The 27,800-nt window shown below is 42.2% G+C and overlaps 2 protein-coding genes across 8 annotated transcripts; one reads left to right on the top strand and one right to left on the bottom strand.

Moving 5' to 3' along the window:
• Window positions 1–134: 134 nt before the first annotated feature.
• D2hgdh (D-2-hydroxyglutaric acid dehydrogenase) lies at window positions 135–16,715 on the bottom strand. Of its 4 annotated transcripts, XM_089475903.1 has the most exons (6): window positions 5,510–5,600; window positions 4,440–4,535; window positions 3,173–3,415; window positions 2,416–2,557; window positions 1,652–2,345; window positions 135–822 (listed from the first exon to the last, which is right to left on the bottom strand). In XM_089475903.1, exons 3-6 carry the CDS (start codon window positions 3,353–3,355, stop codon window positions 249–251), a joined length of 1,593 nt encoding a protein of 530 aa, XP_089332029.1. In that variant the 5' UTR covers window positions 3,356–3,415; window positions 4,440–4,535; window positions 5,510–5,600; the 3' UTR covers window positions 135–248. The 4 variants fall into 4 exon arrangements, with proteins under 4 accessions (XP_089332029.1, XP_089332030.1, XP_089332032.1 ...); XM_089475904.1 differs by lacking the exons at window positions 4,440–4,535; window positions 5,510–5,600 and adding an exon at window positions 16,599–16,715; XM_089475906.1 differs by lacking the exons at window positions 4,440–4,535; window positions 5,510–5,600 and adding an exon at window positions 16,603–16,690.
• On the top strand, window positions 15,008–27,800 carry ph-p (polyhomeotic proximal). 4 transcript variants are annotated; one of them, XM_089475896.1, is made up of 7 exons: window positions 15,025–15,045; window positions 15,238–15,639; window positions 16,043–16,358; window positions 20,445–22,675; window positions 23,554–24,103; window positions 24,170–26,055; window positions 26,150–27,800. In XM_089475896.1, the coding sequence occupies exons 3-7, from the start codon at window positions 16,324–16,326 to the stop codon at window positions 26,974–26,976; spliced, it is 5,529 nt and encodes a 1,842-aa protein (XP_089332022.1). In that variant the 5' UTR covers window positions 15,025–15,045; window positions 15,238–15,639; window positions 16,043–16,323; the 3' UTR covers window positions 26,977–27,800. The 4 variants fall into 4 exon arrangements, with proteins under 4 accessions (XP_089332021.1, XP_089332022.1, XP_089332023.1 ...); XM_089475895.1 differs by having other exon boundaries at window positions 15,008–15,414; XM_089475897.1 differs by lacking the exon at window positions 16,043–16,358 and having other exon boundaries at window positions 15,238–15,414.

Below are 27,800 nucleotides of genomic sequence, written 5' to 3'. Positions count from 1 at the left end.
GTGCAGCTTTTTGCACGATCGCAGCAAACGAAAACTTTTTCAAACTCCACCTTGAGCCGCCCTCCACTTATCGATATTCGCTATCGATAGGCACGGGCGCACAAAAAATGCAATGAAATGAAAAAGCACAAAGCTAAAGTAGACAAGCAAACAAATGCACATTTATTAAAAGCTTTTTTACATATACATACATACATATAATTAGAAAAAAAAAAAAAAATATAAAAAAGCAAGATTTCGAAGTGCATTTAGTTCAACATTTTATAGGGATTCAGTATGCCATTGGGATCGAACATCTTCTTCATGTCGCGCATCCATTGGATGGCAACGGGATTCTTGGAATAGTGCAAATAGTCCTTTTTGAGGAAACCAATTCCGTGCTCCGCACTGATGCTGCCCTTCAGCTGTGAGGTGTATTCGTAGACGAACGGCTCGACGCGCTTGTAAATTTCGTCGTTGAACTGCTCACAGGACACATTCAGATGCAGATTCGAGTCGCCAAGATGCCCATAGCCACAAACCACGGTGGCCAGGGGGCCGCAGCGTTCGCGCATCACGTCCACGATGTTGTAGAAGTCGCGCAACGGCAGCGATATATCATATTTGAAGCAGAAGCTCTTCTCGATCAGGCCCAGCGGGACCATTTCGCGTATCTTCCAGATTTCCTGCACTTTGCCGGGCTCCCCGCTAACGGTACCATCCAGAATTTCGCCACGCTCCATGCCCTGGCTAATGAATTGATTGATCTTCTCCTCGTCGTGATCGCCGTTGCTGCCCGATGTCTCGATCAGCATGTAGAACGGATAGCCAGAGATGGGTGAGCTAACGGTAAAAGGAGAAAATGGAACTGTTACTTTGTATACTCTGTACAAACTAAAGGGGTAAGAGAAATGAGTAGGAGGTCAGGGGCCAGGCATACGAGTGAAGTCGCTAGACTTTGTTTAACGGAATCACTAGGTTTACAGAGAATGGATTTCACGGTCGTGCAACCTCCTTGATACCCTGTAAATGCATACACACATGAAAGGAGTTAGGTAGATTGAGTTTAGCTAATAGATGTAAAACATCTCTAAATTCGTAATATAGAAAGCACAGCTTATTTGTTGATATAATATTTATACCCTGTAAATATTAAGAAATGGAGAGAGGAATAATCTCAATAACTCGAAATTCCCTATAAGTTAAGCGGGCCATCAAACTAACAACAATTAAGAAAAATAGATGATTTTTATACCAAGTATACCCTGTAACTACTATAAATATCAAATAAGAATCAGGTGCATAAGAGCTAGGTATAAATATCACGTCCATGTCTTACCTAACGTTCAAGACATACCTCCTAAATTGTTTCTTTCTGTATCCTGCATACCCTGTAAACACTAAAGAGTCAGCTAGAAGCTATGCTATACGCATAGGATAGAATGAATTCACAACTAAAGTTTGGTAAGAAATTGTTATGAAAATATATCATATACCCTGTAAATGCGAAAACTAGGATCATAGAGGAAGTGTCAACTACGTTTGCACAAGATCAAACATTACTTTGTACACCCTGTACAAATTATAAAGAACGCTGAGATTTGATTAGATAGAATGTAAATCGAATTTGTTTATACCGCAAGCTTGCAGAGTATTTGCTAGTCGTACTCACTTGAGAAACTTGAACTGCTGCAGCGCCGTGTTGAGCGCCAATTCGTCGATAAGTTCGCAGGAGCTGAGAATCTCGCCCAGATTGCGCTTGGCGCTGACGAATGTCTTGAGGACATCGTCGAACGAGTTGAGTCCGATGAAGGCGACGTTGACGGCCTTCGAGACGTGTGGACAGAGCATCGCCAGCTTGGTGACCACGCCCAGGGTGCCCTCGGAGCCGATGAACAGGTGTTTCATGTGGTAGCCCGTGTTGTCTTTCTTGAAGTTGGACATCAGATCGAGCACCTGGCCGTTGGCCAGCACCGCCTCGACGCCCAGCACGGAGCCGTGCAGATTGCCGTAGCGTACGACACGAACGCCGCCGGCATTTGTCGAGACATTGCCGCCGATGTGGCAGCTGGCTTTGGCGCCCAGATCGAGTGGCACCGTTAGGCCCACATCCCGTGCCCGCTGATCGAAGTTCTCCAAAATGCAGCCAGCCTCCACAATGGCGATGCCCGTCACCTCATCCACGGAGAGCACCTTATTCATGCGCTGCATGGACAGGACAATCTCATCACAAATGGGCACCGAGCCGCCCACCAGACCCGTGTTGCCGCCCTGCGGCACCACCGCCAGCCGCCGCTCGTTGCAGTAGCGCAAAATGGCGGCCACTTCCTGCGTGTTGCCCGGCTTCAGTACCAGCTTGCTGTTGCCTGAAATTGGAGAGAAGCCGAAGATTTAGAGAGAGATGTAGAGGGGTAGTGAGAGAGGGTGCCAACTCACCTCGTATGCGCTTCAGAAAGCATATGTTATAGCCCTCCAGATCCTCGGTCAGCACGTGATTCTTGCCCAGCAACTGCTCGAAGTGGGCCACATCCTTATCATTGAGCTGGGCGTAGTTTCCCCGCTGTACGTTATCCGATATCTGCGAGATATAGATATAGATATAGATATAGATATAGATATAGATATAGATATAGATATAGATATAGATATAGATATAGATATAGATATAGATATAGATATAGATATAGATATAGATATAGATATAGATATAGATATATATATATATAGATATAGCATACAAATATAACATACAAATATAAATATACTTATACACATACATACAGATATAAATAACACTTTCGCCATTCATAACTCTTGAGCTAACTGTACAACTTTACATATCGTATGATTTGCCACCACCATTTGCAATACGCTGTCTCCGGTTGGCTTGACGCCGATTGGCCGTTGTTAGCCTGCATAAACAAAAACTTACCATAGAATGAATGCTGACATTGTTTGGTTCCTCCCACCCTAGGCCATGCTGGTCGCTGAGACGCCGCAAACTCACCACACATACACACACATACACACGCAAAATCCTCACACTCTTGCTCCCTCCCACCCAGAAGGCAAACGCTAAAATCCACCACGAAACCAATGCACACACTCCTGCTCACTCTCACCCCTGCTCGTACCGCTTGCTCTCTTGCTCGCTCTCCCACTCCCTCGCTTTAGCTTGCTTTGTTGCTCTTACCTGTGTCAGTTCCGGCAGCGGCGATGCGCTGCTTGCCAACGTTCGCACCACCGTCGTCTCAGTGCCTCTGCGTGCATGTGTAATGGCCTGTGTCTGTGTCTGCGTGTGTGCGTGCCCAAATTGCCGCAGGGTGACTGCGGTCGCATATCTGCGCATTTGCATAAGACCCTGATGGAAACGCATTCTCGTTAAGCTGTTCAAATTCCGTAATCAATGACAAGATCTCACTCGAAACTTGAGGCTCTATAAAGAGTGGAAGGTAGAAGTGACAAAAAGTGAGAACACTGTACACACATATATTATGATATCTGATATCATATATGTATATATAAATTATGTTATATCTATTCTCAATCTCTTCATAGACGCTTTCTGTCGCTTTCTGTCGCACTTAATTAATCTATATATAGAATATCTAAAATTTATGTTTATTTATCTCATTTAGGATTAACAAGGCTTAATGAATTTATTATCTATAGTTTATTTCAAACATCTGCATGAATACATCTAAAACAGCATGTATTAACTATATTATCTACTATTTTATCTTTTATTCATACATTCATATCAAATTATCTATTTTTCTATTCACCTTCTTTCTATACGACTACATATACATATATCGGTTAGCTTTATTATCTAATATTATATATACATATATTATATATTATTTATGAATGTGACTTATCTATCGCCATCAGCACAGTAAACTCCCAAGTAAAGTTTAAATCTTCAATAAGTCTGTTCAAGTTATGTATCTATAACCAAGCCAAAACATCGATTATTATCGATATGATAAGTTATCAAAGCAGAAAAACAATAACAAATTAGGTATGTTGGCTCTCGCATTTGGCGAAACCAATATTGCCAAAATTACCAATCTCAATACATATATAAATATATGTATATGTATGTATATGTTAATAATCTCATTCATAAAGTTTAATAGAAAACCCCACACAATAAACTGTAATCTATACAAGTTTTATTTCCGTACACTATGAAAGATAAAGACAAAAAACAAATTCACACAAAAAGTTGATTAGAATTTGCATATTTCCAGGCCAATTGAGCAGGTTGTTCCCAGCTTTAAAATGCGAAACAGTTTTGGGCCGTAAAGCCGAGCGCTGTTAAAGTCAATATGTTTATGACCGCGACCGGGTTTACTTTGTCAATATGAGCATAGGTCGAGCTGTCTGTCTGCTTCCAGGTATAAAGGCAAAGGAAACTGAATAATCATAAAATCATTTACGATGGTCTAATTTACCTGCCTGCCGGCCTCACCCTTGGCTGTGGTCTTGCTGGGACTGAAGTACGTCGTCGAAGGTTGAGTTAAAACCCGATTAGCTAAGATCCGGCAGAACTGTCAACGAAATCCATTGTGAATTTCTTACAATTGCCATGGAAACCATAAATTTCAAAATAATAATCTTTCATATTTTCTACAATCTAAACCTATATACATAAATAAATTTTCGTATTAAAATTTTGTTATGGTTTTCTTATTTCACAATTTTGATAAGCTCATCTCTAGCATGTGATCGTGAGCTGATTGCAGCCATATTGTATGACAAACATGTTTGACAGTTGTTCATCAGCTGCGGCTGCAATGAGCGCAGCCAATAAAGTTTTATCTATGGTGTTCTCTCTTTCACTCAACAGCATTCGCGAGGCATTACAAAATAAAGTGACGTCGCTACCTGTCACTCGCGCAGGCAGGCCGATCTCAAAAAGCTCTAAAGCTCTTGACCTTACCGCTTTTTCACACGATTGTTTTTGTTTACATTTGCTCCCGTCGTCTTTCAGATGCCCTGTCTTGTTTGATTACATCGAAAAGCTTGTATGGCTTTCCAAACATATGTATGCGTGAACGTGTGTGTCTGTTTATTATCTCGTACATACACATACACATACACATATAGAAGCTGATAAGCAAATATTTTTGGTCAAATTGTACAAGTGTTTATATATGCATAAATATATATGTATGCAACGCAGTAATTAAAGAATTCAATAAGTGGAATATTTATATACACACATATTTATAACATATATAAAATACTCATTTGGGTATGTATGTTTCGTCATCAGCTGTCGTCCACGCGCCATTCACGTACTTGAAGGCAGAACGAGAGAGAGAGAGAGAGAGAGAGACGCACGCATACACATACACAAAGCGCCACCGCTCCAACCATTTGCATAGTCTTTTGATAATTCGTTGTGGAAAAAACCGCAAAGAGGACAACGCAAAAGACAAGAACAAAACGATACAGCACCAAACTAACGCTTATACATAATTAGATACTTATATTTATACTTATACGTTAATGCACCTACACTTTGTTTACTCTTCTTTTTTCGTATTTGCTCCTTCAGTCGCACAATGGTAGGCGCGCAACCAAAACAAAACTAAAACAAAATCACAGACGACAACCGCTAAAATAAGCGTGAGCCGCGCATAAAAAATAAGGCGCAGAAGAAAGAGTGAGAGAGAGCGCGTGACCAAGAGAGAGGTAGAGCCAGAGAGTGAGCGAGCGTGCAAAAGCTAACGAGCGCCACAATAAAAGCTCCCCTTTACGGTGATCAGCTGTTTGCAAAGCTTTATAAATTTTTTCGTGCCTGAAGTCTAAATCGTTGGCATACACAACAAATATATAAATTTGAAAAAAAACCCCATTAAATTATATTTTGTTTAGCAATTCAAATTTATAATTATATTTTGTTTAGCAATTCAAATTTATAATACATGGCAAAGTGTACTTAAAATGAAATAAATCAGTTCATATTTAGAAATGAAAACTAAATGAAATAACTTGTAAATTTCCTGATTTTTGCTGCATATTATTTTTATTATTATTAAGCTGTTTTCAAGTAAAAAACAAACAAAACATTGAATTTAAAATAAAAAATTTGTTAAAAAGAGAAAATATTTTATATGTAGTAATAACATTTTTTATTATATTTATAAATACAAAATTAAAAACTAAATGTTAAATATATTAAATTTATATTTCATTAAAAATAATAAATTATTTGGGAGTTATAAATATTGAATAATGTAAATATATACAATAAAAAAAAAACTAATTTCATGAACTACATTATTTTTATACTTAAATATTTGATCTTTAACTTCATTGATGTTAAAATAATTAATAATAATGATAATCATTTAATTTAAAATTCAAATATTTTTTTTTTGTTTTGAATCTTTGGTTTTTTTAACAGAAAGATAGATAATAATAATAATAATAGTATTATTATCTTTAGTGCTTTTTTTTTTAATACTACAAAATTAATTTTTGATTTGTTTTTATTTTTTTTATTTTTTTTTTTCTATTTTTATTTTATTTATTTATTTTATTTTTTTTTTATTTCACCTAATTTAATTTTAACATAACCTCAACAAAAATAATAATTTGAGTTTATTTAGTATAAAGTAAGTTAGGTTATAAGAAATATAATTCAAATAAAGAAAAATTTTAAAAAATTTTAAATATTTTTCCCTTATTTTTATTTGAAAATGGAATGTCCACCATTTTGTTTAGCATACACAAAAAAATAATATTTACGCCTCCCAAAAATATTCACATTCACATTCACATCTATGGACATACACATACATACACTAAGCTTAATTTATTACTTAAATAGTTAAATAAAAAAATTTATTTAACAAGAATTTCGATAGCTAATAAATTGCTATAATAGAACTGTTATACGCGCTGGCTGACCATGTTGAGACTTAACTCACCACGGCAACGCCCATTCACTTGGCAGCCCACCACCACCGGGCAACATGCGACGTACCTATAGCTATCTCATTCGTTCCTTTGCAACCAGCACTATTGCTGTCGCTGTTTCGCTTGCGCAAGAGTTGTTGCTCGGGTCGCACCACACACCCACCCCCAAAACGAACAAAATTTAAAAAAAGCAGCTAGCAGCGCGCCCATTTTTCGCCGTCGGCATTTTGTATTGGACGCAGTCGCGATACCAACTGCAATTAGACAATGACAGTTAAATCAAAATGGCGGCACGCTTCTATTTTTTAACTGTTGTTCACGCCATCGATTGTTTAATTGTTGTTGTACCATGTCAGAGGAGTCAACGAATGAGAATTTAAAAGGAGGAAAAAGGAAATCTTTCAATTATTCATAAATACTATATGAATGTATATACACATATATGCTAAATACATATGTCTGTATACAAATAAGTATTTATTGATATTAATAGTAGGAAATTATTGTATTAGATTTTGCTATTTTTGTAAATATATATATTATTAAAATTGTGTATCTTAGGTTATGTTAATTCACAATTTATTTATCATGAAAGCGCATAAAAGCTTTTAACTAAGAGCCTTGAACAAAATGTTTTTATTATATAATATGTATCTATATTCATTTTTCTACATATGTATGTCATTATACTAAACATATTCTTGGTGAATCAGTTTGGCCCTTTCTCAACTATCGATATTTATCGATATTGACAGCACATCCTTAAAATTAAGAAGCAGCTAAGTTTTCCATTCTTCTGCTTTGCATGAGCTCAACCCGATCTAGGGTCTTTTTATACCCTGCACCCATTGAGAATAGGAAATCAGGGTATGTGAAAATGTATGTAACAGGCAGAAGGAAGCATCGCAAACCCCATAAAGTATATATATTCTTGATCAGGGCGACGAGCTGAGTCGATATATAGCTATATAGCTCATCCGATTTCTTTTTTATTGAGAATAATCGATAAATTGATTTTGGGGTTTCAGCGTAATTTGAACACTATTAGATCCAGAGACTTCAGATTTACTATGTATATGATTACTATGGATGAAACGATAATTTAATAATTTACAGATTTTGGATACCACGCCCCCATCGCCCCCAATTCGTAGGCGGTGAATGTTAGGTACCAGAGACTGTGCTTTGGAATATACACACATTTCAACATTATGATCACGTTCTGAAAGTTTCATGAAGATAATCAGTAAGCAGTCGCTGCTTACTGCGCAGTTGGCGGAGCGCGTACTTATGCGTGCGTTCAGGGTATCTTCTAGTCGAGCAGTCCCGGCTAAAAACCTTTAATTTTTCTAGTTGTTAACTATGGAATTTGTTACAGTTAAATTTATTTAAATATAGTTCAATTAAAAATGCCGTCAAAATTTTCCTCCAACGCTTTTCCGTCCTCGCTTCACGGTCAGACAAGTAGAAATTATATAGTCGGGCATGTACGACTAGGCAATACAATAAAAGAAAATAAACACCAAATCGAATGGATGGCAATTCAAAATGGTATCGATGATTAGAATTTATATCGATAAACCTATATTTAGATAAACATATATAGATAAACATATATAAATATATATATACACATATACATACATATATACGTATATACATAAATTCATATATTCATATATACATATATACACATATGTATATACATATACAGATTACATACTTATCAATCTATAGTTACGTTAAGAATTCTATATGGCATCAGCCACGCCCACTTTTTGTAATCAACAAAAACACTTCAGTGCATCAAAATATTTGTATTAACCGAGACTTTTGGATCTACGACTTGAACTAAAAGTACTGCTCTATACCAGATCAACATTGAAATTATTCCATATGCATCAAATCAGGTTACATAATGTGCATACATATAAAACATAGAATTTTTAACATTTTTGAAGGTTTATTGTACTTATATACATAAGTACAGTAGAATCCGGCTATAACGACTCTGCATATAGCGTCCGTACGGTTATTGTGACGAAAATTTTGGTCCCCAGACAAACTGACATATATGAGTAAACTTATAAGGTTAATGCATCTTCCGGGTATACCGACGATCCCTTGAGCGTCGTTATAACCGGACTCTACTGTATTACTTATCCTACTTTCATCATCCACTCGATGGTATAGATTAATTATACATATACAGTGAGTAACATTATTTTTTTTTTTTTTTTTTCAAATATTATATTTTATATATGTATAATCTTTGTCAGTTATGTTAAATATACTAAATTGATATATACCCCATCGGAAAGGCTATTTTTCAATCTACAATTTAGCATATAATTTGATTTAAAATTATATGTTTTAGGCGACCAAATATTAATGTTACTCACTGTATATCCATATTTTTCTTATTCATACATTTATTTTCTACAGACTTCCCCTTTTAGGGTTTCCAAATACTAGGTTTTCATCTACTACATAGATTTTCACTCACTCCTTGTCATATATTAACTTTTTATTTGGTTGATAACCATATACTGGGCTGTCATTTACTAGATTTCTAGGTTCCTAAATATGCTTACACTAGAAGCCGGTTATAACGACACGAAGGGACCGTCGTTATAGCCGGCAGACGCTATAGCCATATAAGTTTACTCATGAAAGTTTGTCAGGGGACCTGAACTTTCGCCGCAATAAGCATACGGAAGCTGTAAGCGAAGTCCTCATAGAGCTCTCTCTCTCTCTCTCTCTCTCTCTCGCTATACATACTAAGTTTCCAGATTTCTTATAAATTATTTACATAAATCTTTCATTTATCTAATAGGCCTCTAACTATTGAATTGACCTTTACTAGATGTTCTAGGATTGATTTACTAGGTTTGTAGGACTTCATATTTCGGGTATCCATAAACTAGGTTTCTTTATACTTGATTTTATAGGAATATACGTATATTAGACTTTCGCATTCCCATATACTAATATTCAAGTAGGCTAGATTCTTATATACTCACTGATCTTACATAGAATGAGTAACCCAAATATGAAGTTTTTAGGATTTAGAATACTAGGTTTCCACATACTAGGTTACCATATACTTCATTCTCATATTAACGGTTTCTGGGCTTCCTTATACTACTGGAGGGGTTTCTACCGTTACATATTTCATTATATTTTATGTCCCTACTCTGGAATTCCATATACAGCGTTTCCATAACCGAAGTATTTCCACATATTACACATCCACATACTCGAATCCTCAATTCCTATATACTAACTATATTCAAATCTGACCTTAAACTAATCTTATCTTATCTAATTCCACTTAATAATATTTTTGTATATATAGTCCATAAGTCCAACGAACACATTATCGATCAAAGTACAGTCCACAAATAGAACTTTATTCGCAGGTATCAGAAATTTATATAGATAAGATTGATTAGATATGTAATTCCAAAACTTTAAGAACACTTTTTCCTTGTTCTGAAAATGATTAGAAATGGGAAATCGAAGGATAAAGAAAGTTTATAAATAAAGGATTATATGGAATTTCAATGTGATAGGTAGACGACCAGAAGATACGTCGAAGCAGAAGAGGAGAAGTTGTATTATGTTTTCAATCAAATTTCAATACTATGAAAATTCCATGGATTTTTTTTTTCAAATCCCGTATAAAGCTCTATAAAAACATAAAAAAAATCAAATTTTTTACAAAATTAATTTCAAGCATTTCGAAACATTTCGAATATGAGTAAAAACTATATTTTGTGATCGGATTAGTTTAAAGATTCGGGTTTTGAATCTCTACAAATATCATTTTCTTTTATCAAAATTTAGTTTTACTCAAATGTCTTTTAAAAATTTCGATACAAACTAAAGAACTTCAAGATTAGATTAACAACTTATCGCTGTTCAGATTTCATAGCAGATTTACCTGTGATGGTCTCACAAGCACCCCTGATCTCCCCAACCCTCGCCCCGTGTCCTTCAAGAGTTAAGATCTGTGTCGGCCGGGCATAGTTCCGGTCCAGGCGCAACTTCTTTGCCATGGCAACAACAACAACAACAAGAATAATAATGAGAAACAGCCCTTAGCATGGTTAGGGGTTGCATTTGGCATATTCCACTTAATAGTGGCAATATTTTTGGGGGTAATTGTTGAATATTTGCTTTTGGCAATGCATTCGCAGTGCGGCGTAAAATGGAGACAGGAAAACAGAGAGAAGGGTGAAATGAAAGGAGGGTTGCGGGGTCAAAAGGGACGATACAATGACGATATTATGTGTGTATATGTTTGTGCGTGTGTGTGTGTGTGCGTGTGTATGTGTGGTAAGTGCCAAAGTTCAACCCTTTTGTCGAGAAAAGTGACTGCTGCAGAGGAACTACCCTTGCCCTAGACAGTAGCGCATCCAGCCAGCGGTACAGTTCGTGCCTCCTCAATGGGGTTTTCATTAATTCTCAAGAGGGATTGAGGACAAACATGTTTAGTTAGCAGCGACTAAATAAAATTGATATGCATATATATATCGTATGTTATTTAATATGACCTAGTTTAATTTAATCTAAAAATAATTAATAGTACAGTTAGCTGGCAGAAATTAAATAGCTTTCATCTCATTTATTTTTAAATCGAATTAAAAAATAAAAACAAAACTTTTTAGCTTCATTCCATTATTCAATCTTCAAACACCCAGGATAATCATAGCTCATCAAACACCATTATCGACGCCAACAAAGAGCGCATACGAATGTCGCCAAAACCGAACGAAAATGTTGAACAAGAAAGAACCGTACAGCACTGCGCCTGGGCATTCACATGTGCATGCGTGCGAGCATAGCGACTGCGTGTGTGCGCTACGCAGGAGGAGCTGGGCAAGGACAGCAACAAGGGTGAATCGATCAGTCGATTGCTATTGTAATACGAGAGGTTAATAAGCAGCATAGCTGCATGCATGCATACAAGCATACATACATACATATCTAAGAAAATAACGCGCAAGCACATGCAATCACGCATGAAGTGTATTTGCTGTAGATTTATTTTTAAATCGGAGCTTCTTTTGATTCGGCTACTAACGGTTGAATTGACGCTGAGCTGACCACGCCTAGGCGCTGAGCTCAGACTTCATTACAAAAGCAAAGGCAGAAACAAAGCGAACCCAACAATCAGCAACCCATTTTGATAGTTGAATCAACACACACACTCGCTCACACATACAGACGTGCGCAAAGCAATCTTATACGCCCCGAATGACACCCCAGTCGGGCGGCCGTATGCATGTGTATATATGTAAATATGTATGTGTGTATGCAGATGTTGATAATTCCAAGGTTCTTTTTTTTTCAAAAATGGTGAAGGAAATTCTAACGATAACAATGCCAGAGCTAATATGTGTGTGAGAGTGAGGCAATTACAACACACCGACACACTCACATACCCACACACAAGCGAGCGCGCTGCGCTAATGAGCGCAAGTGAGCCAGCAGCGAGATAGAGTGACAGAGAGAGGGAGAGAGAGAGAGCGCGAGCGAGAACGCACCAAGCCAAATTGATGCCAGTGAAAAAAGCACGCGCACAGCAATTTACGCTGATTATACATTTGTCATTTTTGTATAAAATATACAAAAGCACACATACACGCACACAAGCAGAACTGCTCACACACAGGCCAGCTCATGCTGAAACGTTGGACACACACTCGTGCGCTCGCTCACACTGCGGCGCCAACGCCAACGACCCCCCAACCAGCGCCAACAGCGACAGCAACACCACCACCAACAACAACAACAACCGCAGGCAGACCCAACAAGTCTCGAGTTCATAATTCGAAACGTACATATAAAAAAAAAAAAAAAAAAGAGCGCATGCTCCGCATGGATTTTTGTACAGTTGAATAAGACGTAAGAAGAAGAGTCTGTCCAACTAATAAGAAAAACCTACGTTCAGATATACAAAAAATACGAAAGTCCAATCATTAAAAAAAAATCCAATACACACACAGTCCAGCCAAAGATGAAGCCGGATCAGCGGACACACTCACACACACATACACATGAACGGGCCACAATCAAAAACCAAATAAAAGGCATAATAGAGAAGAGAGAAACAGCAGGCAAAAACACTTAACAAGCGTAGAAATAATATGGCGGCTGCAGCAAACACAGCAACAACAACAAAAACGAACGGAATACAAAAATGTTTCGTACCATCCATCGTTCGGTTCCACAGCAAAGAGCCTCACATCAACGTCGTCTGTCATTGCCAGCAGTGGCCCAAAAACAACAAGAACAACATTAACGAGAGACAAGCATACTGGCATACATATAACGATGAACATTTGTGAACGTCGACTACAAGAACAGCCCAAAGCGGCGCACACAGTTACGAACAGCTACATACATATGTATACGGGGGCAGCTCTCACAGACCAACAACAAAATGAAAAATGGAATGCTAGAGCTTCTGTCAAGGCACAGTGGTGCAAGAGTGGAATTTACTTGTACGTTCGATATAAGATTAATAATGGATGTTTTTTATATTAAATGATTTTATAAACTGCTTAAATTGCTTTGTTATAATAAAAACCCCTAATATACAAACATAAAATAAATAATACTGCGTAAAATAAAATATTTTTATCGTTTGTATAAGCAAGTAGAAGTAGCTGTATTACACATATATTATTTTAATTTACCTTTGCAATAGTACAAAAGTGTATGCTCAATTGCAAAAAATAAAATAAATAAATAAATAAAATATAAGATATGTTATTTAAATATATGACGTAATATATTAAAGTTACAAGTCTTTAAAATAATATATGTATACGTTTTACATATATAACCCAGAATATTCGTCAATGCGTTAATAGCAGTTGTACACTGTGCCAACGCCATATGTATATCATAGCAGCAATAGTAACTGTCCCAACAAAAAATCTGCAAACGTGTGTGCAAAATCACCGGGTGTCATCAGTCACAGCCATATACACGCGAAGCGCATAGCATTACAAATGAAAATGTCGATTCGGCAATATTAGTAACAAAAGCAGCAGCACCACCACCAGCAACAACAACAACAACATGAAATGAAACGGAAAGAAAATGCAATTCAAATCAAAATAATGAAGCTCGGGCCACTGTACGAACGAGTGAGAGCAAGCAAAAGCGAACGATTGCCTCTTTGCGCTACAGTCGTGGCACCCCCCACCATTTCCCGATGCGACCCACGGTCCCGGGTGAGGTCGACAAGCAAAACTAATAATAAAATAAAGCCTCTGTCGTTTGCTAGTCCGCTCAGGTATGTGTATATGTATATTTATATGTATGTATGTATATCAATATGTATGCGTATGTATGTTTGTGTGTCTGTATAGGCGTATGCGAAGGTGTGGTGGTGGCAAACGCGAAATCGAAAAAAGAAGATGAAGTATAGCAAGCAAGCCAGCAGCAGTATCAGCAACAACAACAGCGACAGCAACAACAACCACAGCGAGAAACGACATTCGAGTATAGAGACACAGAAAACTGGTCTCTCGCTCGTCGACAAGGGCGGCAGTGCCAAAAGTAGCGGGCAGGGTGGATGACAGCGCGACGCACACATACATGCAGAGACGCACACTCTTAGATACACACATGCATACATACATACATACATGTGGATTGATGAATGCGCCACAACGGGCGCGAAAGCAAAAGCAAATACAATACACATGCCCGCCAGCTGTGTAGCCTCGTTTTTTTTTCTTCTTTTTTGTTCACGTACATTTTTTCTTTCGTTCGCACACACCCCCAAAGCGCACACAACAAAACGCTGCAAACAGCGAGTCGTGGCGCTATTGCAGTCGCACTCGCACCCAATGGCTGAGGCATATGCTTCGCTATTGGCATCGCACTCACACACCCGCATTTGTTATAGAGAAATATTTCGCTGTACGTGTTATCTGTGCGTGTGTATGTGTGGTTAAACTCGTTTTCCTCACCCAGCTGCCTGCCAACCCTGCTAAGGCTAACACACACAGTCACCAATACACATGCGCGCTGCTGCTTCATTTTGTTTCGGCAGAGTTGCCGCCGTCTGCGCGCGTTTCAGTCTAAAATACAACTTGGAAGCGCACGGTCTGTGTTTTGTTTGCTCGCTCGCGCCGATCTGTCCAAACCGCTAGTCGAGCTAAAAGATACAACGCGTCGCGCTTCGTACACACAGATACTCACTCATACATGCATGCCGTATATGCAAACGCTCATGTATGCATCAAGACTAACTAAATCCACAAATTAACAACTGGATTTTTTACAATATTTTTTTAGTGTTGCAAGTTCAAGTTATACAAATTCCACAAGGATACAAGATACATGCTGCAAAGTGAAAAGTTATGCTGCCGGCGTCGCAGTCGCAGTCGCAGCCGCTGCCAAAGCGAGCAGTGAAATTGTGTGCCGCCTAACAAAAAATATGTTGCTAGAGTTGTCGCCGCCGCCGCGTTTTATGTAAGCTGAGACACACAACAATAGTTAAAGCCTAATACCCCCCTTACCCCATACACCCTGCACGGGCGCCCACGCACATCACGTGTACAGGTGCTTGGACTATGCAGCATAATACATATAAAAAAGAAAACAAAAATGAATAAACTGTGAAATAAAGCCAGGCATTGCATTAATTCTGAGCCAACGTCAACGTTGACGTCGACGCAGCCGCTGCAGCGAGTGGACGTACGTACTAATTATTGCTCTCGTGCACGAAACGTTCATTTACACGCCTCAGTCGCAGTCGCAGTCGAAGTCGAAGTCTCAGACAGCGTACATACACACACATATACACGCACACACAGACAGCCACGAACGGACTACCAACATATATACACACACTCACATATGTATAAACACAGATACACCGACTAAGGCTGACGCTCTGCGAGACATTTTTTTGTGTACATTTTTGTATGTTTTCTTGTTGTTGTTGTTGTTGCGCTTGCCTTGCAACAAAGTTTTACGTTTTTTTTGCCTGTTTTATATGTATATATGTTTATTGCCTGTACTCCTCGTATATGTGTGTATATATATTTATATACGTTTGTGTGTGTATGTGTTTATCTCATATATTTGTTACCGACAGCAAATTAAAAACAGCAACAACATAAAAGAAAATTACACAAACGCAGTAGAAGCAGCAATATGCTGCCAACAACAATAAAAACAATCAGCAGTCGCAACAGCAGCAGCACAATAGCAGCAGCATCAGCAGCCGCAGCAGCAGCACTCGCAGTCGCAGTCGCCGTCACAGTAACAGCAAATAACAACAGAACATCGCTGTCGTCGCTGCTGCAGCGCCGTCGCCGCTGACGTCGCCGCATGCATACTATTAATTTATTATACAAATTGTTTTTATTTTGAATAATGGATCGTCGTGCATTGAAGTTTATGCAAAAAAGGTATTTTGTGTTTCTTGATTTTTTTTGTTTTTGTTTTGTTTCGCTTTTAATTTTAGTTTTTAGATACAATATTACCATTTGCTAGCAAACACTACACATACACACACAAAAACTCACTCACTCACACATGCACATGTCCATACATATATGTATATGTGTGTCAATGCACTCGTGTTATTATTGCTTATTACTAATGTTATTTCGTTTTTTTTTTTTTTTTTTTTTTGCACACGCACTTACATACACGAATTTCTTGCCTTTGCCCTCTCTCTTTTGCTCTTGCGTTGCTTTTACTTGTATTTGTTATTATTACATCGCGCCGCGTCTCAGGTTAGCTTCGAGTGTGACCCTCACAGCGCAAAATAAAAAAATATTCTATGCTGTGTGTATACACTTGCTTCTATGTCTATTTTATTTTATATAGTGCTTTATACGTATATTTATCTATATAAATATTCACATAAGATTTATTTTTTTGTTTTTTTCTTAAAATGTTGTGAATTGCAGTGTACCGTGTTTGGCGCGCAGCTTAACAGCGCGGCGTTTTTCAACACTGTTAGTAATAACAACAAATGTGTACAAGACCATTACATGCATATGCGAGTGCTAGTGTATGCCTGCCGTGTGTGTGTGTGTATCTGTGTGCAGTTTCTGTTTGACGTCCCATCATAATCGAAGTTGTACTTAAAACTCTCTTCTGCTTCAACTAAAGCAAGCAAAAATCACAAGTCCCAAACGAGTTTTTTTTTGTTGCTTCATCTGCTCAGCTCATGCCGTGTTTATAAAACGCTGCAGTCAAACTCATGCATTCGCACACACACACACACACGCAGCGAATTTCGCAATGCATGCGATGCGTGAGTGTGTGTGCTTGTAAAATTGTTGGTGGTTGATTTTTCTTTTACTTTTCGCAGTTTGAAAAGCAAAAGTTCTAAGCCAAACAACAACTGCAGGCGGCATTATAAGCAGCGGGAACACCGCGCCAAAGAACAAGAAGAAACTAAAATAAAACCGCAGCAGCAACAACAGTTAGTGGAGTGCATTCGCTCTCTCGCTTGCGTGCGCGTGGGCGCCCATAGTTGGAAGTAAACAAAATTTGAGACGCGTGGTTAGTGTTGCCATCTGTTCAAAAATATTTCATTACTGACTTAATACATATAAATATAGGATCCATTTTATATGATTTTTTCGTGTACCACCAGTAGTTTCAATTTTGTATTGTTTCCTTGTAACATTTAATTAATTATAAATAAATATGTGCATGTCATGCCTTTTCACTTTTGTTTTAATATACGTTGAAATATATGAAAATGTATGCAACTTTTTGTTGTGCTTGCTGGCAACTCTACTCTCACACCGACTCATGCTTGCGCTCTCATCCATTTGGCACAGAAATGTGAATGTGTGTGTTGAGTTTGAGCAGGAAAATATTGTCATCCCGCTCACACTTTTGAGCATTGGTAAACGACTCCGACAAGGGCGACATCAATGCTTCGCGCTCTATTGTATCTGTATTCGCAATCGTATAAGTGTGAGTGAATAAGGTGTTGGTGGCTGTGGTCTGGCATGTAGAAATGAAACCGGTTCGTATAATCAATATGTAGTCAACTATTTTCGTCGCATCCCCGTCACCACCTACATCGTGTACAGGTTTAATGCCCCAACAACCACCAAACGTAATTTTGCACGCATGTTTCTCGCAACAATTTGAATTTTATGTTCTGCTTCTCTCGCCTACATGCAAGCTGCGCGCGCTCTCCCTCTTCTATCTCGCTCTAACCTTCTCACTCACACTTATCTTTATAATTTTTTTTATTTTATTTTCTCATATTTTGCTTTTGAGCGCATGCTCGTTTTTGTTGTCGTTGTCGGCTTGTTATCAATCTTCCTGAAACTTGATTTGGTTCGAAGCGAACATCAAATTGATGATGGCTGTGCAGCATTAATATTATTATTGTTCTTGGATTGTCAATTGCAACGACGCTTCTCCGTTCCACTCATATTGAGCTGACACATACACTCAGAGGCTCTCACTGTTTCTTACACTCTCATAGAAATTACTCACTCGCACGCACAAACATATGCAAGCAAGCATCAAACCAGTCTTAAGCTGCAAGTTTGTGTGTGTGTGTGTATGTTTTTTAAATATTTTTTTTTTTTTGCGACGTTGAAAAGGATGCTGTCATGTCTGGCACAGCGTCTAGTCGGCCTTTTTTTTCGTTACTTATTATTTGTTTCGTTCTCCAGCTTTCGCTTGCTCTTTGCTGTTTGCGGTGCTTCTTGTGGGGGCGTTCTACCTTAGCGTACCCCAGAAGGAAACCAACAACAACCCTCCCACATGCGTTGCATTGCAAACACCCCTGGCCGATTTCATGGTTTGCCAAAACCGCCCACTGCTGCTCCAACCCCGTTTCTGCTGTTGCTGTCGTTGTATTGTTGCCGGGGGTAACCCTAACTAATGCTGTGCCGGCTCCTTTGCTGTTGTATTTTTTTTTTTCTTTCATATATACATACATATGTATTTTTTATATGCCTCACGGGCATTGTGGGGAGCTTAGATTGGGAGACTAGAAGTGGCTTGGCCTGAAATGGATCTTGGTGTAGCTACCTTGTGTTATTTAAACTAAAACATTGTGAGGATTTTACTGTAGGTCTTTGAACTATGACTTTGGCAACGCCTGAAAAAATATTTGGCTCTAAGCTGCGGCGACGTTAAATTTGAAACTCAACACTAATCGTACTAAATTTTCCTAGCCACATTCGCACTGACAAAAATGATACACAATTGTCAATTTCAGGGATGCAGCTTAATGTTATCTGATTGCGACGCTGACATACATACATATGTATGTATGTATGTATGTATTTCATAGTCATAGCAACAACCAAATGCAAAACTTATTCTTTTTGCACTTTTGAACTTTGAATATTCGGCATTCTATGCATAAAACATTAAAATAGTATTGGGCTGCAAGAGGCACACATAACAGTAACTGCATGTGCAACTGACTCTCTCCGTGTCTCTCGTTGTTTTTGTTTCACTTCTACTCTCCTGCTCTCCTGTTTGTCTCTCCCACGCATCCAGTCCAATTGCATCGCTCATTCACTGGCAACTCTTGTCATTCTCTGCTTGTTTACAGTTACCAAGTGATGGCCATAGAGGAAGAGCGCAACAAAATAAAATCATAATAATCTATATATCAATGTTGTCCGGGGCTTATGTGTATGCGTGTGTTTGTGTATGTGTATTTGCATATGCAGACTTTTGCATCACAAATGACCTCTTTTGAGTAACTAACGCGCGTTTGTAGGTGTGTGTGAGAGAGAGTTGTATGTGTACGCTGACATTATGTGAGCTACATTTACCGTAATATGGGTCAATGATTGCAGATATGTAGCTACACGTGAATAAGGAGTTGGGCAGAGCAGATCAAAACTGAAGTTTAATGGAAACTAGTATGAAATGATATATAGTACAAAAATAATATATAATAATTATTAAAATCATTTATAAATTCATAATTAAAATTAATATAATATTTAATAATTGTTAGTGACAAAAATTTTAATCTTTTGTTATTCATGAGCCAAGTAATATCTTTCATATTAATTAGTTTATTTATATGAATGATCTTTGCCTTTAATGCTCGCTCAGTCTACGCCGAGCTTTTTGTGTGTGATTGAGACAGAGCGAGAGAGTGGGAGAGGACGCGCGTAAGCGAGCATCTATCACCCACGCTTTGGTTTTGGCTTTTGCTGTTGTTTTCGTATTGCTTTTTGTTATTTGATTTTATTTGATTTATTTTTGTTTGCTGCCTGCATGCAAATGGCGGGTGCTGCCAACCTGTTTGCAGTTTGAGTGCAATTTGCATTGCTTTTACGCTCGTCTCTTGAGCCGCGCTGTTTCTCATATTTATTATTTGTTTGATATTGTTGTGCGAAAATGTTGCATGCCAAGCGCGGTCGCCGCAAACGTTGCAAGTGTGTGTGTGTGTGTGTGTGCATTGTGCTTATTTTATTGTATACAAATTTGTTTGAACTAATTTTTATGCCATCTCTCCCTCTTTCTCATTCTGGTTAATGCAGAGCGGACACTGAAAGCGAAACAACAGCAACAACAACAAACACATCGGCAGCAGCAACAATTCTAACAACGGCCGCAGCATCAACAGCAACAGCAACAACAGCAACGACCACAACATCAACAACAACAACAACTGCGCTACCCCTAAAGGACAATTCGAATATAAGAAGCAGCAGCAGCAACAACGGCAACAGCGACAAGTTGCAAACAGCAACGCAACAGCTACAACAGTTACAGCAGCAACATAAGCAACAGCAGCAGCAACAACAACAGCAACAGCAACATATTGAACGACCGTTAAAGTGTTTGGAGACTTTGGCTCAAAAGGCTGGAATAACATTTGACGAGAAATACGATTTTGCTAGTCCGCCGCATCCAGGCATTGGCAATAACAACAACAACAACAATAACAACAACAGCAGTACCAATAATAACAACACTAATAACAATAACAACAATAACAACAACAATAATAACAACAACAACAACAACAATACACAATTGAACAACAATAATCACATCAAAAGCGGCACGCCCACATCAATCGCCTCAAATACAGCGCAAACACCGCGACGCACAGCAACAACACCGACAGCAGCAACAACACCCACAGCGGCAACAACACCCAACAGCAACAGCAACAACAACGCGCGCTCACGCAGCGTTTCGCGTTCGCGTTCACGTTCCAGCACGCCCACATCGCGTGTAGCAGCAGCGGCAGCGGCAGCAGCAGCAACATCAGCAGCGACAGCAGCAGCAGCAGCAGCAGCAACAGCAGTTGTTGGCGGCACGCTGGAGAAATCACAGAGCCCCGCCCAACAGGTGGCATCCGCTGCGGCGGTGCCACTGCAAATTTCACCAGAGCAATTTCAGCAATTCTATCCGTATACGGCCATACAGGTTAAGCAGGAGTTTCCCACACACAATGCTAGCGGCAATAGCAACAATGTTGTTGGTGGCGGCAACAGCAATAACGGCGGCGGCGGCAACAACAACAACAGCGGCAACAATAGTGGCAATAGCAACGATCTAAAGCATGCAGCAAGCCTATTGGACGCCAGTCAGACGACACAGCTGCAACAGTTGCAGCTGCAACAGTTGTCGGCGGCCGGCGATGGCAGTGCAGCGGCATCGATTGCTGCGGCGGCCGCTGCTGCTGCTGCTGCTGCCGGCAGTCCGGCGCAACAGGCAGCGGCAGCAGCAGCAGCAGCGGCAGCACAACAACAACAACAAGTTGTACAGCAGCAACAACAACAGCAACAGCAGCAACAGCAACAACAACAGCAGCAACAACACTCGGCAGCAATCAGCACAATGTCGCCAATGCAGCTGGCTGCTGCCACCGGCGGCGTGCCCGGCGATTGGGCCAACGGCCGGACAGTGCAGCTGATGCAGCCCTCGACGGGCTTCATCTACCCGCAGATGATCGTCTCCGGCAACCTATTGCCGGCAACGCTCGGCCAGCAGCCGATCCAGGTGATCGCCAGCAAGCACTTCCAGGGCAGCGGGCCGCAGATGATAACGACGACCACGCAGAACGCCAAGCAGATGATCGGCGGGCAGGCGAGCTTCGCCGGCGGCACCTATGCGATACCCTCGAGCCAGTCGCCGCAGACGCTGCTGATATCGCCGGTGAATGTGATTTCGCCGCAGCAGCAGAGTCTGCTGCACTCGATGCAGGCGGCGGCGGCACAGCAGCAACAGCAGCAGCAGCAACAGCAACAGCAGCAACAACAGCAGCAGCAACAACAGCAGCAGCAACAGCAACAGCAGCAGCAGCAATTGACGCAGCAGCAACAGCTGACTGCGGCTGCTGCCGCCCAGCAGGCCGCTCTCGCCGTCACCGCCTCGAAGGTCGGCCTCACCACCGATGGCCAGGCCAAGCTGCAGCAGAAGGTGGTGCAGAAGGTGACCACCACAACGAACACGGTGCAGGCGGCCAGCGGTGCCGCTGGCAATGCCCAGACGCAGCAGCAACAGCAGCAACAGACCACCACACAGCAATGTGTCCAGGTGTCGCAGTCAACCCTGCCGGGCGTGACGGCTGCCCAGGCGGCGCAGCTCATCAGTCCGCTGCAGAACGCGGCCACCGGGCAGCAGATGCAGCTCGGCCCGTGGTTCTGGCCCAATTTCGGTGCGAATCCGATTATATTGCGCGGCCAGCCGGATCATACGTCGGGCATGTTCATACAGCAGCCGGCGACGCATCAGGCGCTCCAGACCCAACAGAATCGTAAGTACCACAAGTGAGCATTTGGAACTAGTTCCAATCTGAAGTTGATTGATCGTACTCCATTGAGTAGCAGAAGTGAGCCATAGACATGGAAAAAGTATAGAACATATTTCAGCTAATGAACTAGTAGCGAGCTGGAACTAGTTCCACTCTATAATTGATTACTCTGTGCTCTATGAAATAGCAGAAGTAGGAGTTATGCATGGAATATGTGTAAATGGAACGCATGCATACAAATGAACTGGTTCAGTGCGAATCTGGAACTAGTTCCAAATTGTGCCTTTATAAATCGTACTCCATTGATTAGTAGAAGTGAGCCATAGACGTGAGATATATAGAAAATACGTTAGCTTACGAACTAATGGCGAGCTGGAACTAGTTCCAAAACAAAATTGACTAGATGTGCTCCGTTAAACAGCAGAAGTAAGCTGTAGGCATGGCATCTGTGTAAATAGAGACTATGCATACAAATGAACTAGTTCAGTGCGAATCTGGAACTAGTTATAAACTGTGGTTTTATCAATCGTACTCCATTGATTAGTAGAAGTGAGCCATGGACGTGAGATATATAGAAAATAGTTTAGCTTATGAACTAGTTGTCGGAACTAGTTCCAATCTGTGGTTGATCGATCATACTCCATTGACAAGCACAAGTGAGCTGTAGGCACGGAAGACGCATAGATAGCGTATGTGAACGAATGAACTTATTGAGCTGGAATTTTGAACTAGTTCTATTGAGTGTATATAAGCTGTTGAACTAGTTCAGAGCGAGTATCAAGCTAGAGAAAGCAATTCCATCTTCTTTAGCTAACTAGAAACTAATTTAATGTTATCTCTATCTCTCTCCTCGTCTCTCTCGCTCCGTCCTGCTCTCGCAGAGATAATTCAGTGCAATGTGACGCAGACGCCGACAAAGGCGCGCGCTCAGCTAGACGCGCTGGCGCCCAAGCAACAGACGCAGCAGCAGCAACAGGCAAACGCCCAGCAACAACAGCAGCAGCAGCAACAACAGCAACAACAGCAGCAGCAGCAGGCGGCGCAACAGCAACTGGCCACGCAGCAGCAGGCGGTGTTGCAGCAGCAGCAACAGTTGACGGCGCAGCTGCAGCGGACAGGTGCGCCCATCTTGCCACACAATGGGGCACAGGTGCGGCCAGCCAGTTCGGTGTCCACGCAGACGGCGCAGAACCAGAGCTTGCTCAAGGCGAAGATGCGCAACAAGCAGCAGCCGGTGCGACCCGCTCTGCCCACCCTGAAGACGGAGAACGGCCAGGTGGGTGCTGGCGGCAACAAGGCGCAGGCCGGACAGGTGAACAGCAATGCGCTCACCCAGCACTTGGCCGTGCAACAGCAACAGCAGGCGGCGGCAGCAGCAGCAGCAGCGGCCGCTGCCAATCTGCATCAGGTGGTGACAACGGCGGGCAACAAGTGAGTGGTGCACAGGTGGTGCAGCTTGTGTAGCTATTGCTAATCTGTATCTTTGTCTCTCCTTAGGATGGTGGTCATGAGCACGGGCACGCCCATAACACTGCAGAATGGGCAGACGTTGCAGGCGGGCGGCGTCGATAAGCAGCAGCAGCAGCAACACCAGCAGCAACAGTTGCAGATCATGAAGAATCAGCAGCTGTTGCAGCAGCAGATGTTGCAGCACCAACTGCTGCAGCTGCAACAGCAACAGCAGCAGCAGGCCCAACACCAGCAGCAGGCACAGCAACAGCAACAGCAGCAACAGCAGCAGCAGCAACAGCAGACGCAGCAAACGCAGCAGCAACAGACGTTGACAAATGCCACAGCGCAGCAAATATTGCAGGTGGCGCCAAATACGTTTATTGCCTCGCAGCAGCAGCAGGCACAGCAGCAACAGCAGCAGCAGCAACAGTTGCACAATCAACTGCTGCAGCATCAATTGCAGCAGGTGCAGCAGCAGCAACAGGCGCAACAGCAGCAGCAGCGCGAGCATCAACAAAATATCATTCAGCAAATTGTGGTGCAACAGTCGCAGCCGACACAGCAGCAGCAGCAGCAGCAACACCAACAGCAGCAGCAACAGCAACAGCAGCAGCAACAGCAGCAGCAGCAAGCACAGCAACAACAGTTGCAGCTAACCAGCGTGCCGTTCTCTGTCAGCTCAACGACAACACCCGCGGGCATTGCCACCTCGAGCGCCTTGCAGGCGGCTTTGTCCGCCTCGGCGGGCACAGTCTTTCAAACCACTGCCAAGACGAGCAACTCAATGCCGAGCAGCAGCGTCGTCACCATCAGCAACCAGGGCACTGGGCCGCTGGTAACCAGCAGCACGGTCGCCAGCCTGCAGCAGCAGGCGCAGCAATTGCAGCAACAGCACCAACAGCAGCAGCAGCAACTCATTACGGCTAGCCTAGCGGCGGCTACTCAGCACCAGCAGCAGCAGCAGGCACAGCAGCAGGCGCAGCAGCAGGCGCAGCAGCAGGCGCAGCAGCAGGCGCAGCAACAGGCACAGCAACAGGCACAGCAACAGGCACAGCAGCAGCAACAGCAGCAGCAGCAGCAACAGCAGCAACAGGCGCAACAGCAGGCACAGCAGCAGCAGCAACAGCAGTTAACTAGCACCACATTGACCGCCAGCTCACCCACACAGAATCCCATACTGGCCATGACATCCATGATGAATGCAACAGTTGGTCTGCCAGCGACAACAGCAACGCCGACGGTCAGCACGGCGCTGGTGACGCTCAGCAATAGCAACAGCATAACATCACAACCAGCCACGCCCACCAAGAGCGTAAGCATGAACAGCAGCCAGGAGACGACGCCCAAGCAGCAGCAGCAGCAGCAGCAGCAGCAGCAGCCAACGGCAACATTGGTGCCCATCGAATCGTCGCTGACAGCAGCCGAAGCGCACAAAGCCAGCGTCGACTCGAGCAGCTCCACGGCAACAACGACAACAACAACAGCAGCAGCTGAGGCGCTGCACAACGGCGATGCCAGCGAGTCCACCAAGCTAACAGCAACAGCTGCTGTTGTCAAGCAAAGCAATGCAGTGTTGCCCAGCAGCAGCAGCGGCAACAGCAGCAGCAGCAGCAGCAAAGAGGACAAGAGCAGCAACAGCAGCAATAATGTGAGCAGCACAGCGTCTACCAATGGCATTGCCAGCAGCGGATTGCGTGCGAGCAGCGGCAGCGGCAGCAGCACAACAACCACATCGACAACAACAACGACGAGCAACAGCAGCAGCAACAACAGCAGCAGCAACAGCAATGGCAAAGACCTGCCCAAGGCAATGATCAAGCCGAATGTCTTGACGCATGTCATCGATGGCTTCATCATACAGGAGGCGAACGAGCCCTTTCCGGTCACCCGGCAGCGCTATGCGGACAAGGATGACAAGGACGAGCCGCCCAGTAAGTACAAAAAATAGAAAAAACAAAAAAGAAAATGAAGCAAATTCCAAAGTCAACAAATTGTAATTTGAAAATCTTTGCTTTTCTTTTGTAGAGAAAAAAGCAGCGCTGCAGGAAACGGATCTCAAGTCGAGTGCAGCAGCAGCGGGGACAGCGACAGCGGCTGCAACAACGACAACCACAACTACCACTGGACAGGCAACAGTTGCTGCTGGTGGTGGCGCTGCTGCTGTGGGCGGCCCATTGGCTGGCCTGCCCGCCGACATGGTGGCGTGTGAGCAGTGCGGCAAGCCGGAGCATCGCAGCAAGCTGAAACGCAAGCGGTATTGCTCGCCGGGCTGTGCGCGCCTGGCCAAAACGAGCAACAGCAACGCGAGCAGCAACAGCAACTCGAACAGCAACAACAACAGCAATGGCAGCGGCATCGGCATGGTTGGCGCCGACGCAATGGCGCTGGCCGACAAACTGGACGAATCGCTGGCCGAGGAGAAGATGCAAACGGATGCGCTGAGCCCGGACCCGGGCATGATCATAGCCGAGCTGCCGGCGACGGCAACGGTGGCAATTGCCGCAGCCGCTGTCACAGCGCTGCCAGCAACAGCGGCTGCCACGCCCACCAGCAGCAGCAGCAGCAGCAGCAACAGCAACAACATTGCCATTGCCATTGCGCCGATCTCGAGCTGGAGCGTGGATGAGGTTAGCGAATTTATACGCAAGCTGCCCGGCTGCCAGGACTACGTGGATGACTTTGTGCAGCAGGAAATCGATGGGCAGGCGCTGCTGCTGCTCAAGGAGAGCCACTTGGTGAGTGCGATGGGCATGAAGCTGGGGCCGGCGCTCAAAATCGTCGCCAAAGTGGAGTCCATGAAGGAGGTGAATCTGCCCGCTGTCAACGATGTGGCCAAGGATGCCCAGCAATAGTGCACAGTGCGAGCAAGGGCTGATGTTGCTCCTGTCGCTGGCAGCAGCAGCAGCAGCAGCAGCAGAAGGAGCAACAGCAGGAGCAGGAGCAGCAGCAGCAGCAGCGATAGCTCTGCCACATCTCTATCGTTGCTATCGCCCACCTACTCCATAACACCGCCGCCGTATTCGCCCGTCTAAATTGGCGCTGGTCTAACCAGTTGTTGTTGGTGTTGTTGTTGGAGTTGTAGTCGGAGTTTATCGTGAATGTGATTCACATTAGCTAAACTAGCTAAGACTTCAACCAGCCCCCCTCCCACCTCCCATCCCCCATCCACGCACTCCCAGCTCAACATCTTAGGCATTCCCACGCCCCCTCCCTCGCTGCTGTCTCATAGTCTCTAAACTTAACTTTAATGTAGCTGCAAATTTGTAAGGCCAATGGTATGATAAACATGATTCGAGTACTACAACTAGGCTAAGTTAAATCCACTTAACACCCTCATCTAGCTTTAGTCTATATAGCTTATAGATAGATATATGAAGCCATCCCCTCACCCCTCACACACACATACCCATCAATTGTACAATCGAGAGCATTCAAAAAAGAAAACAAAAATTTTCTTCAACGTTTTTATAAAAAAAAAAACACGAAAATACCATTAAATATACTAAACAAAATACTATTAATTTACTAAGGCTAATTGCAGTTATGTAAGTCTCTGAATTGAAAATAAACTTTTTTTTTTTTTTATTATGCATTAAAAATATTTAAAAAAATAATGAAAAAAAAAAAAAACAAACAGAAATTGTACGAAAAATTTGAGAAATAATGAAAAGAAAAA

Source organism: Drosophila arizonae, chromosome X, assembly GCF_054131065.1.
Source record: "Drosophila arizonae isolate 15081-1271.41 chromosome X, UAZ_ARI_1.0, whole genome shotgun sequence".
Taxonomy (NCBI): domain Eukaryota; kingdom Metazoa; phylum Arthropoda; class Insecta; order Diptera; family Drosophilidae; genus Drosophila; species Drosophila arizonae.
The sequence above is the reverse complement of the archived record's forward strand: the minus strand, read 5'-3'. Positions and strand labels throughout refer to the sequence as shown.

Excerpts from the sequence above, each read along its gene's own strand:
- ph-p (XM_089475894.1), top strand. The coding sequence starts at position 20,302 with ATGTTGCATGCCAAGCGCGGTCGCCGCAAACGTTGCAA. Across the intron at positions 20,340-20,444 it reads GGTCGCCGCAAACGTTGCAA|AGCGGACACTGAAAGCGAAA; the intron begins GTGTGTGTGTGT and ends TGGTTAATGCAG. Across the intron at positions 22,676-23,553 it reads GCTCCAGACCCAACAGAATC|AGATAATTCAGTGCAATGTG; the intron begins GTAAGTACCACA and ends CTGCTCTCGCAG.
- D2hgdh (XM_089475904.1), bottom strand. The coding sequence starts at position 3,355 with ATGCGTTTCCATCAGGGTCTTATGCAAATGCGCAGATATGCGACCGCA. Across the intron at positions 2,558-3,172 it reads CGCTGCCGGAACTGACACAG|ATATCGGATAACGTACAGCG; the intron begins GTAAGAGCAACA and ends TATATCTCGCAG. Across the intron at positions 2,346-2,415 it reads CTTTCTGAAGCGCATACGAG|GCAACAGCAAGCTGGTACTG; the intron begins GTGAGTTGGCAC and ends CTCCAATTTCAG.